At 47.0% G+C, this 12,169-nt stretch overlaps 2 protein-coding genes across 3 annotated transcripts in view; both read right to left on the bottom strand.

Moving 5' to 3' along the window:
- LOC309332172 (retinol dehydrogenase 7-like) overlaps positions 1-12,169 on the bottom strand; it is a 66,223-nt gene that overhangs the window by 36,991 nt on the left and 17,063 nt on the right. The window lies entirely within an intron of this gene.
- The window catches only part of LOC309332138 (retinol dehydrogenase 7-like), a 30,912-nt gene continuing 20,327 nt past the window's right edge, over positions 1,585-12,169 (bottom strand). For both annotated transcript variants that reach the window (XM_081845004.1, XM_081845005.1), the window contains exons 4-5: positions 3,515-3,672; positions 1,585-2,672 (exon numbers count right to left, since the gene is read on the bottom strand). In XM_081845004.1, the coding sequence (XP_081701130.1) occupies positions 2,455-2,672; positions 3,515-3,672 (376 nt within the window). In that variant the 3' untranslated portion in view covers positions 1,585-2,454. The remainder of the gene's footprint in view (positions 2,673-3,514; positions 3,673-12,169) is intronic.

Below are 12,169 nucleotides of genomic sequence, written 5' to 3'. Positions count from 1 at the left end.
AAGCTGGCAAGCAAGCTCCAAAACAGCTGCTGGCTAGTTCCGCAGAGGCTCCTTTTATTAGCAGAAGTCAACAACTGGAAACAGTAGTGAAACCACTTTGAACATGACGTATTTCCATCTAAGCACATTTCCAGCGTTATCAAATACACGTGTTAGCAGGTGTTTCCCTGAAATGTTTTCCCTGATACTTGATTACATCTGTGGCCGCGGTCATGCTCCAGCCAAGCGTTATGTCTAGTAACCAAATCTGTGAGAGGACAAACGGTCAGGGGGGAACCCTGTTTTCTAGCCAAGAGGCAAGAGTTCAGGGAGCGTGAGCGCAAGGCTCCTTGGCACACTGTTGCATGCCGGGTGCAAGGTGTGCCTCAGCATAAGCCGAGTGTTAGACCCCACGGAGCAAGTGCCCGCTTTGCAGGAGGAACCCACTGATCTGTTTAGTTCGCCTTCCTAGTGCAACAAGCCTCGTTCCGCTTCTCTCTCCCTTTTGATCCAGCTCCTCTCACCCCGCCCTCCCACTGCCATCGCTCCTGAGATCCCAGGATACACAAGGCTCACTTTGGCACCGCCACGCGTTGGGTCGGAGAGGAGCACTTCTCCTCCTGGAAAGAAGTTTCCCTGCTGCGGTTCCTCCCAGGGAGCTCGGAGCCGCAGCAGGAGGGGAACTTCGGGCGCCTCGGCCACTTTCCTTGCAAACTTTATTCCCTGGGGGAAGACACCCCGAGCCCCCCCCCCCCGCCCCCAGCAGCTTGACTCCATCAGGTCAAAGGGAGCACCAGCAACAGCCTCTGGAGACCCGGCCCAGGAACGTAGCTAGGGGGGTGCAGCGCACCTGGGCTTTGGCATCACTTGGGGCTCAGGCATGCTGCCGGTAAAAGCAAGCGCCACCTGGGCTGGGCACACCTGTAGACCACACCTGGAGTATGGTATTGACAAGCTGGAACTGTAAACATTCTGTGATGATTCATATTTTTGAGATGGAGGCTTTTGAGATGTCTTCCCCACTTTACTTGGGAAGTGTATGTAGCTCAGGTTTGTGTGATTTTAGCACCCACCCCCAAGTTCACAGTGGAAGAGTCTCCCTTGGGAGGTTGTGGACTCTCCTTCCTTGGAGATTGTTAAGCAGAGGTTGGATGGACATCTGTCATGGATGCTTTAGCTGAGATTCCTGCATTGCAGAGGGTTGGACTCCATGGCCCCTGGGGTACCAGCAGTGGAAGACAGGAGTGCCTGGCATGCTCTGGTCTATGGGGTCACGAAGAGTCGGACATGACTAAATGACTAAACAACAACAATTTAGTCTGAAGTCCCATGTATTTTTTTCCTGGGTAAATGAGTGGTAAAGCATTGCAGTTTCAGCTGCATCAGAGAATAGTTCAGAATAATAATAATAAATCACTTCTCCGTAAGGTACTGATGACCAAATCTGCCTCTCATTAGGATCCTAAAAGATGCAATTAGACTTGTTTTCCATCCACAGCTTGTTGGCTCATTTGGCAACTGTGTAATGCCCAATGGTTATGCCTCCCCAACAATCACCAAGCCCTGGTAATCCTGAGGCAGCAGCGAGTTCTTTGGATCTCAAACTTTTAGGCGGTAGAAGCAAGCTTTATTAACTACTATCATAATAAGCAAAGAAACAGCAACAGGTGCTAATATGCAATTTAAGTACAGTCGTACCTTGGTTGCCAAACGCTTTGGAACTTGTACATTTCAGCTCCTGAACAATCAAAAACTGGAATGATTTTCAAACGTCCGGTGCGGCTTCCGATTGGTTTCTGAACGTTTTGGAAGTCGAACGGACTTCCTGAACGGATTCCGTTCGACTTCCAATGTACAACTGTATATGAAAGAATACTCAAAGATAAAGTTGTGAAGCTGGCTCAGCTATCCATCATTTTTGACGGAGACATTCCAGAAACCGGTGACGGCACCCCTCTTTCTCAGGCCAAAATATGCTTGGCACTTTACCCGGTCAGTCCAAACTGGAATCTCGTTGGATTGCTGCAATTGGGGCCTTTTATAGCGTCCTGGAGCAGCTTTCCACCGTTTCTGTAGCAAGTGCTTTATGCTGTCGTCCTTTTTCCCATCCACTTCTAAGGGCACCTCCTTCGATTTCACACTTTGAAGTCAGAGCATGAGTTCAAGGTAGCCCTCCACTCATATTCCTCCTTATCTCGGCAGCTGGTTCAGAGCAAGGACCCTCCCTTCTTTCCCATGCCGGCAGCTGCATTCCTTATCTCATCCACCATATATTGAAATACAGTATAAGCTAAACTGAAAACAGGAACACCATCTACTGGCTTCCCCCCTGGAAATATAACTGTAAAGCTTTTTCTTCAAAGCAATTCATACTGCTTGCAAAAGTTTGTTTGTTGCATTTTCTATTTTGCATAAACAAGCATCCACAGATTGTTGGCTCATTTGGACAACTGTAAAGGGTTTCTTCAAAGCAATCTATACAGCTTGAGCAGGTTTGGGCTGAATACAGCTCGCCACGAAGTCAACGATGGACGTTGGAAAGTAAGAGGCAGGAATGTACAAGAACTTTGCATCCCAGCCTGCAGAGTAGCGAGTGCGAGGGGAGCAGGATGTCAGGGCATGTTCCATACAGTCAGTGACCAGGTGAAGCTTTCTGCTGGCAATGTTAACGGCACATTGGGCAATTTTGCAATCTGTGTGTGATAAATATGAAACAAAACAGAAGTTAGTGCTGTAAATGTAGGAGGTAACCTAAATCTTTTGGGAGCTGAATGGACTGGTTGGCGTCTAGATACCTCTCCCTAGAAGAACTAAATCAAAGCAGATGCATCTGGAACTATTTTGGAGGCTTCAAAACAGAACACATTCTCAAAAGATTTAAATCTACAATGGATGAACCTGTCCATTTCTCTCAGTTTCAATATCTCCAAAATCTTTCAGTTTGGTTCTCCTCATTTCAGTTTATGACTTTTGAAAGCCATCAGCATTTCAGTTTTTGCAATACAGTGGTACCTCGGTTTAAAAACTTAATCCGTTCCGGAAGCCTGTTCTTAAACCCAAACTGTTCTTAAACTGAGGCGTGCTTTCCCTAATGAGGCTTCCCACCGCCGGTGCCCTTCCACTGTTCGGATTCTGTTCTTAGACCAAGGTAAAGTTCTCAAACCAAGACACTATTTCCGGTTTTGTGAAATTTGTAAACCAAATGATTCTTAAACCAGTCTGTGCTTAAACTGAGGTACCACTGTATACAAATTTTGGCAAACATTATTTCCTTGCATAGTGAATTTTTTTTATTGTGATCAATTTGCTTAGTGCATTTTGGTATATTATGTACACATAGTTGTTCTGTACACATAGTTGTTCATAGTTGTCTTTGTACACATAGTTGGTCTGGAGAACTTGTTGCTAAATTTAGAGGAGTTTGAATTCCTAAGCAGAGCTATGTATTGGTTAATATATTGCTTCTTGAAGTGTGAATTGGGTATGTTTGCAGGAAAATGCAAACCATGCTGAAATCCCCTCCGCGTCTACTCACAGTTCTCCAAGTACTGTTCCCCATAGACTTCTTTGATGTCAGATGGCACTCGGTTCCATACATTCTTTAAATTATCTACTGCTTGTTTGAACATGTTTGTTTGGAAACCACCAGGTTCAATAATGCTGACTTGGACTCCAAAAGGATGGAGCTCTCGCCTGAAATGCAGAGGAATAAAAGAAGAAACATCATTGCCTACTGAGTCATAGGTCAGGAATGCAGGTCAGGAACTTGGGTCCATGGATAGGAACATCTTTCTTTTAAAAAAAAGAAAATTGAGGAGAAAGAAAAGATGGGAAATGCAGCTCCCCTGCCTTCTGCCCTCTTGCAGGAGCCAGGATACGCCCTACCCAGGAGAGGATTGTGTATGACACAGCACCAGTTGTATTAAGAGACAGCCATGAGGACATGCTTCAAAGTCTAGCTCAGGGGTTATCAACCTGGTCCCTACCGCCCACTAGTGGGTGTTTCAGGATTCTAGGTGGGCGGCAGGGGATTCTACGGCACAAGCTGAATCCTCCTTCCATCCAGCACTGGTGGGCGGTAAGGAAATTTTACCATCAAGAAAGATGCATTGGTGGGCGGGAGGTATGAAAAGGTTGACTACCCCAGTCTAGCTGATACATCAAATGCCTTTCTGAAGGGAGACCTTAACCTAGTGGGGGAAAGTTGCTGCAGAGAGCAAGGAGCCTTTTCTGCCAGGGCTGCTTCCACCCTCCTCCCTGCAGCCTCTGCCATCTCTGCCCAGTCTTCTTGTTAAGAGGGAAAAGGTCACTTGCATCAAAGGAACAAGACCCTGTTCTTTGGGTTCTGGGACCCCTTGTTTTAAAAAAGGAGCAATTAAGGGTTTTACCAAACCTCCTTTGTGCAGAAGAAGATTACAGTGCAAACAACCCTGAGAAGATGCCACACAGAATTTCTCTCCAAATGCTACACATTCATGGCTTAGTTGTCGGCAACCATGTATTAATTTTACGATAACAAAAAAACAACAACAATCATCACAAACAAAAATTTAAACCATAAAACTTGATTGACTTCCCTCCACTCCCCCTCCTGGTTCCATTATTTTATACAGATTCATGCATATCCATAAAATCTTATATTCTTAATCCCATTTTAAAACCTTATTCATCTTATTACAAGTGACTTTTAGAAGTTCAACTAATGTAGAAACCTATACACAAAGCTTACAAAGTATGCAATAAACATTACCCCCTTTCTTTCTTGGGTTTCAAATTATCTAATATGTCCTGCATAGTTCATTAATTTTGCCAATATTCTTTATTTTCTATGGCAGTGGCTTCTTCCTCCTTCAGTGGTACCTCGAGTTACAAATGCCTCAGGTTACAAACGCTTCAGGTTACAAAGTCCGCTAACCTGGAAGAGTTACCTCGAGTTGAGAACTTTGCCCCAGGATGAGAATGGAAATCGTGTGCTGGCGGCGCAGAGGCCCCATTAGCGAAAGCACGCCTCTAGTTAAGAACAGTTTCAGGTTAAGAACAGACCTCTGGAACAAATTAAGTTTGTAACTAGAGGAACTGGCGTCCACTCTCCAGTGCAGGAACAGAGTCCTCTGCTCAATAAATCCATTAAGTCCTGTGCCTTCCAAAATCATAGCGTCTGTGGAACAGGAGGGTGACAAACTGAAATTGCAGAGTTTTGAGAAATTAAAGGATAAAGTGCGAGATTGGCTTCACTACTTTCAAATAAGGGAGGCCTATAACTTGGACAAAAAAAATGGTTTCCAGGTGGAAAAATCAAAATTAGAAACAGAATTGTTAGAACCCAAAGCTAAGACACTATCAAGAATGTATAACCTGCTGTTGAAATGGAATACTGAGGACGAATTGGTAAAATCTGCTATGATAAAATGGGCACAAGATATCGGACATGACATTATGTTTGCTGATTGGGAACAGTTGTGGACCACAGGTATGAAATTTACAACATGTAGTGCCTTAAGGGAGAATATTATGAAAATGATATACAGGTGGTACATGACCCCAGTCAAGCTTGCAAAAATCTATCATTTGCCCGATAATAAATGTTGGAAATGTAAAGAGACCGAAGGTACATTTTTTCACCTTTGGTGGACGTGCCCAAGGATTAAGGCTTTCTGGGAGATGATATATAATGAAATGAAAAAGGTATTTAAATATACCTTCTTGAAGAAACCAGAGGCCTTCTCCTGGGCATGGTCGGCCAATTGGTACCAAAGAAGGATAGAACTTTCTTTATGTACGCTACAGCAGCAGCAAGAATACTCATTGCAAAGCATTGGAAGACACAAGACCTACCCACCTTGGAAGAATGGCAGATGCAAGTAATGGACTACATGGAATTGGCTGAAATGACCGGCAGAATCCGAGACCAGGGAGAAGAGTTGGTGGAAGAAGATTCGAAGAAATTTAAAATCTATCTACAGAAATACTGTAAAATTATTGAATGTTAATGACGTTGGAATGAAACGAAGTGGTTCTAGCAATAAGGAAATATAAGAATATGCATGAAGGGATCGATATAAGATGAAAATCTGAAGTTAGAATATGTGAAGATAAATAATTAAGGTTAAATTAAGAGGGTATGAATTTGCTGAACAAATTTTAAATGGAATACAAAAAAGGGAGGTGTGAGGAAGTCAGGAAAATAAGTAAATGATTGTAAGATACCAGAAAGAGGGATTTTTTTTTCCCCTTTTATGTTAAATCTTGGTTTTTGTATTGTATTTGGATTTTCTTTATGTGTTTTTTGTTAATTGTTTATTCTTTTTCTTCTTTTTGTTAAAAACTTAATAAATATTATTTTTTAAAAAATCATAGCGTCTGTTTTTTTAACGAAAAACATTTTCCACATTCTCTTCAAATCTTTCTATGTCACTTCCCAGGCCTTCTTAATAACTTTACATTGCCAGCACATATAGTAGCCTCCCATATTTTTGCCCTCCCTTCCTGTTTTGTCTCCATCACAGTCAAATCCTCCCAAATCCATTCACACAAGGTGCCATTTTTGTTGTGGACCACCCTTACTTTCCCTTGCATTTTCCTCCAACCTCCCACCTCAGCCCTTCCCACCTCGGTGGTTTGTACATTCACCACTTTAAATTGTCTCACAGCCTCTGAGAGTAAATTAGTATTTTCCACGGTCTGTCCGCCATATCACAGAAACCTGGATGTTGGCATCCATGCATCTCAAGAGAGAATGGAGTGTTAGCAGTGACCTCCCTGCTACGTGAGCCTGGGCAGTGCATATGTGCAGATAACTGCCCAGTCCCACACCTTGATAATTAAGTGGTATGTAAATAGTTGGAAAAAGCACACACTTTTCAACATGGTAATCAACATTTCTATAAAGCATGTTGGGCCCGAACTCAAGATTTATTGCTTTTCCGTCCAGCTTATGCTTCCATTGCACCTGCTTTTCAAGCGCAGCCCTGGGAGAAAGCAATTAGCAGATGCACAGCTTTGGTCCATGTGAGAAAGACATTAAATCAAGTCCAGACAGCTTCTCTATTCTAGAAGGATTTGAAGCCTCCCTGCTGAGCAGATTGACAGCAAATGCTATATCTGGTCTGTTCCACTGGGACAAATACAGCAAACTTCCTAGAGCTGACTGAAAGACTTCAGCATTTTCGAACGTAGCGCATTCTACTTGATGACTGTCCTTTACAAAACTAGTCTCCATAGGACTTCTTACTCCTGCGCAATCATTCATCCTGAATTTCTGATGCAGTTGCTCAATTTTGCCTTTCTGGCTGAGCAAGAAACTTCCATCTTGTGCCCTGACAATATCTACACCTAGATACGTCTTGACAGCTCCAAGCTGCTTGAGCTTGAACCGTTTACTAAGCTCCCTAGCAAACTTTTCTGCCTGTTTACCTGTCTCTGAGAAGTACAGCAAATCATCTACAAAAATCTGCACAAATTCCTGTGTTGCACCTGATCCTTTCAGATAAAGGCAACTGTCAGCAACACTTCTTCTGAAACAGCGCAATGAGACTTTGCTTCCGGGACTTCCACCCAACTAGTGATTTCCCAAACTTTACCACCAACCCAGACACAGACTTGCGGTCCTGCGAATTCACCCAGTCACTGTCCGCATAGCATGTGAGCTTTGCCTCACCTTCAGCTGGCAGCTTAAGACAGAAGTCTTTGGTATGCTGCAGGTAGCGCAGTACCCGCTTGATACCGTGCCAAGCACTCACACTGGGCTTTGACGCTTCCCTACTTAGCAGATTGGTAGCAAAGGCAATGTCTGGTCTGCTCCATTGGGACAGATACAACAGACTACCTAGAGCTGACTGAAAGAGCTCAGCATTCTCAAACTCGGCACTTTCTGCTTGCTGGCTATCTTTCACAAAGTTCGTCTCCATGGGTGTCCGAACTCCTGCACAATTGGACATTCTGAACTTCTCAAGCAACTGTTCAATCTTGCCTTTCTGACTGAGCAAGAAGCTACCATCCTCAGTTCTCGCTATCTGCACGCCCAGGTAGATCTTTACTGCACCCAGGTTCTTGAGCTGAAACCGTTTCCCAAGCTCTTTGGCAAACTTCTGCACCTGTTTGTCTGCCTTTCCAATATGGATGATGTCATCAACATAAAATAACACCAGTACCTGTGAGTCTCCTGATCCTCTGAGGAACAGGCAACTTTCAGCAAGACTCTTCTTGAAACCTAGCTTCTCCAAAGCTTCATTCAGGCACAAGTTCCAATTCCTGGCCGACTGCTTCAGGCCGTAAATTGACTTGTGAAGTTTCCACACAGTACCTTGCTCATTGCCCTCAAACCCTGGAGGAGGAAGCATGTACAAATCTCCTGGAGGTCTGAGTTCAAGTAAGCAACGTCCACATCAAAATGATGCACCAGCAACCCTCTTTGTGCGGCAATGGCCAAGAGCAAACGTAGAGATTCACTCCTACAGGTGGGAGCATAAACTTCCATATAATGCAACCCCCTGCGCTGCGTGAATCCTCTCGCCACTAATCTGGCCTTATACTGTGGTTCTCCTGTCGCTGTGGGCTTAAGACGGTAAACCCAGCGGCTACCCACGGCCTGTCTTCCCACCGGCAACTTCGTGAGGGAGAACACACCTAGAGACTCCACTGAGTTCATCTCCTTCTGCATCGCCTCATGCCATTTCCTGGCTTCTTCCTGAGGCAGTTTCTGAACATCTTCAAAACTCTCAGGTTCACACTGTGCCATTCCGACCCACATGCTAGTGACAGCAAACCTTTCAGGAGGTTTCCCCTTGGTCGTCCGAGCTGAACGGTGCAGCACTACTTCAGGAACCCCCTCTGACCCACTGGGGCCAGCCAGAACGTCCTTGGCATCAGAGAGCTCCCACTCTGACTTACTGCACCTTCTGGACTTCTCAGCCGAACCTGTGAGGGAAGATGGAGCACTGCGTTGCTCAGTCTTCACAGCCTTGGGAGAAGTTCTCCCCTCTGCCTGCACTGGGTCTGAACTCTGAGCCTCAGTAGCAGGTTCAACCTCTTCCTCTCCTTCATCGGCAGAGTCAAACAGACTCTCTGACAGGATGTCAGGGTTCCCATGTATCCTAGCCCAACCATTCTGCTCACAGAATTCAGCACTGTTGCTGAGCAGAATCCTGGACTGATCCCCTGACGGATAAGCAAACCTCCACCGCTTGGTCCCTGGCTCATACACACAGAAAATCATCTTTTGGGACTTGGGTTCACCTTTCTCGCATTTGGCCTTTGGTATGAGGACCCAAGCCTCACAGCCAAAAACGCGGAAGTAGTGCACTTTCGGCTTCTTTCCGTGCAGCAAGAAGTACGGTGTGTCACCTACCACTGAATTGAACGACCTGTTCAGAATAAAGTTGGCCGTTCGCCAAGCCTCCCCCAAAAAACGCTGTGGGAGTCCGGCATCAAACAAAAGAGCTGCGGACATCTCCCCTAGAGTCCTGTTCCGTCTTTCCGCAATCCCATTCTGTTGGGGACTGTGTGGCGAGGACAATCGGTGTTGAATCCCCTTTTTGTGGAAGAAACTTTGTAGTGCAGACCCGGTGAACTCCCCACCACAATCGCTCTGAAAGTTTTGCACCCATGTGGAAAACTGCAGTTCCACAGCCGCAATCCAGTCTTTGATTAGCGGTGCAGCCTCATTTTTGTGTTTCAGCGAGAAAACCCAGCCGTTCCTCGAAAAATCATCTGTCAGCGTGAGCGCATACCTGGCCCCGCCCAGACTGGTCACAGACATCGGACCACACAAATCTGCATGAATTAACTGAAAAGCCCTAGTGGTCACCCTCTCAGACCTTGGGTATGTGCACGTTTTTACCTTTGCAGACTTGCACGCTCTGCAATCTAGAAACTTAGCACATGATTTCATTTTGCACCCTTGCATACACTCTGGGATCTTCTTCACTGACCCCCAGGACACGTGAGCCATGCGTCGGTGCCATAAGTGAGCACACGCATCATGAACTGGAACGTTGGCACACTGTGCTTGAGCCAACTCCGTGTCACCTGTACCTGCAAAAGAAGCATCTATCACAAACAACCTGTCTTTACATTCAACACTGACTAGTTGCTGTCCATTCTTAGAAATAGAACACTTATTGTTCTCAAAACACACTTTGTAGTTCTCAGCAAGAAGGGCACTGACAGACAGCAACGCGCGGGACAGTCCTGGAACAACAAAAGCCTGGATTGAATCCTGTAAGAAAGAACAAAACAGTGAGCCAGTCTGCGTGAGAGCATGTTTAGTCCCATCAGCTAAACACACAGTCTTCCCAGAAGTTACAGAGGTGCAGTTCTCCAGAAATCCTGCAGATGGCACTAAGTGATGGGAAGCACCTGAGTCGATGACAAAAGCCAGCACAGTATCCTGTTGACAACTCTTGACTGCAGCCATAGACTGCAGCCATAGAGGCTGCCAAATGTTTATGTCCAGCTGCCTTCGGCTTGCCTTTCCCACGCTTTGAAGAAGAGCCCTTTATCTGGTTGCTACGGGAGACGGCCTTCGGCTGTTCCTGTGCCTCCACTGGACATTCTCTCACCAGATGGGAGGGGGAGCCACAGCGATAACAGCGGCGACGTGTAGCAACAGCTCTCACAGCTCCCTCTTCAGCCATTTCTTTGTTCCCAGCACCCCCACCTTTGGGTGCACAGCCTGGGCCTGCATGCTCCCCAGCACTCTGGTTGTGGGCCTCAACATCACACGGCCCCTCGGAGACAAAGCAGCTACTCACAGCTGTAACTTCAGGAACATGGCCAGCAGCCCCCTCTGGGCTCTCGGCTTCCTCCCTGCTCTCGGCTTTCTCCCGGCCCTGGGCTCCTGCTGAGCTTTCACACAGACTCCTCAGCACCTGCCAGGCGGCCTGAGCCGACTCAACGCACTCCAGGTGGGGCAACAGCAAAGCGTCCACGCTTGCTCTCAACATACAGAGCTCTCTTTGCATTCTCTGCTCTCTATCTTCCAGCAAAGCAGCCTCTAAGCCTGCTGCGCCATCTTCAGAAGCAACTGGCATGGGTGGGGCCGGCTCCTTCTGGACTATACTCCAGAGCCCTGTGGCCAAAAACCACCCCCTTACTGGTAGGCAGGGCGTACACACTGAGCTGTTTAACCCTGTAAGCTCAGGTTCTCTTCACATAAAGGGTCCCGGCCTGTGTGAGCCTTCTTTGACTCCCATCAGCAAGCGTCACAAATCTGTCAGTTTTTACTGTCCTGCAATTTCGCAAAAGATCAGGAGAGGGCACTAGAGTGTTTGTCGCTCCTGAGTCTATGACGACAGTAAGGGTTTCTGGTTGTTGACATTCCTGAGAATTGCCATGGCAACGCTTTCCCTCTCATTGCCCCCCTGACTGGGGCCTCTGCAGACGTCCTCTGCGGCTGTCAAGGCAACAGTCTCCCCCCGGCTGGGGGACTTGCCCACGGCCTTCACAGCTTCCGTAGATGCAGCTCTCTCTGTTGCCATAGAGATTGGACTTCTCCTGACGTTCTCACGCTGCACCGACTCTGTTATCAGCAGCTCTTCCAGATGGGCAACCTTGGAAACTCTAGTAGCACAAAGCTTCCCACAGCTAGGCTCCGGCTCAGGACGAAAACAACACTTGGAAGCTTTTGGAGAAAGAGGCTTCTCAGAGCTTTCACTGCTGACTGCCCCCCCCCCCACTGCTGGCAGGGCTTTTCCCTGCACCCCCTCTGCTGGGCGCAGGGCTCCCGGCGCTTAGCCTCTCTCCTGGCTCCTCACACAGATGTGTTGCAGCATCCAAACAGCTCTCAGGCACAGCAACAGCACCAGCAGCAGCAACAGGAAAAGCAACAGTCCCTTCACTCCCCCTTGGGGGCTTAAGGCTCCTCTCAGCTTTCAAAGAGCTCTCAAGGCTCTGGCCAGCGCCATCTTGGCTTTCTGCCGCCTCTGGTGCAACTCCAGCCACTTCCTGGCCCTTGCCTCCCACTCCAGCTCCACAAGCTTTTAGGAGGGATTCCCAAGCGACCCTTGGCTCATTGGCACCCTGTAGGACTGGCAAAAGACAAGCCTCGACGCTTTCGGCCAGAATTCTGAGCACACGCTGTTTCAGCTCAGTTTGAACTGCAACTTCCTCAGCCATTGTATTCCCAACTCCAGGCTGTGGGGGTTGCACCAAGTGCCACAGCTGCTCCCCCACTAGCAGGTACTCCATTGCA

The sequence above is a fragment of the Podarcis erhardii genome (genome assembly GCF_964252035.2).
Source record: "Podarcis erhardii genome assembly, chromosome: 2".
Taxonomy (NCBI): domain Eukaryota; kingdom Metazoa; phylum Chordata; class Lepidosauria; order Squamata; family Lacertidae; genus Podarcis; species Podarcis erhardii.
Note: the sequence above shows the minus strand (reverse complement) of the source record. Positions and strands in the feature narration are given on the sequence as shown.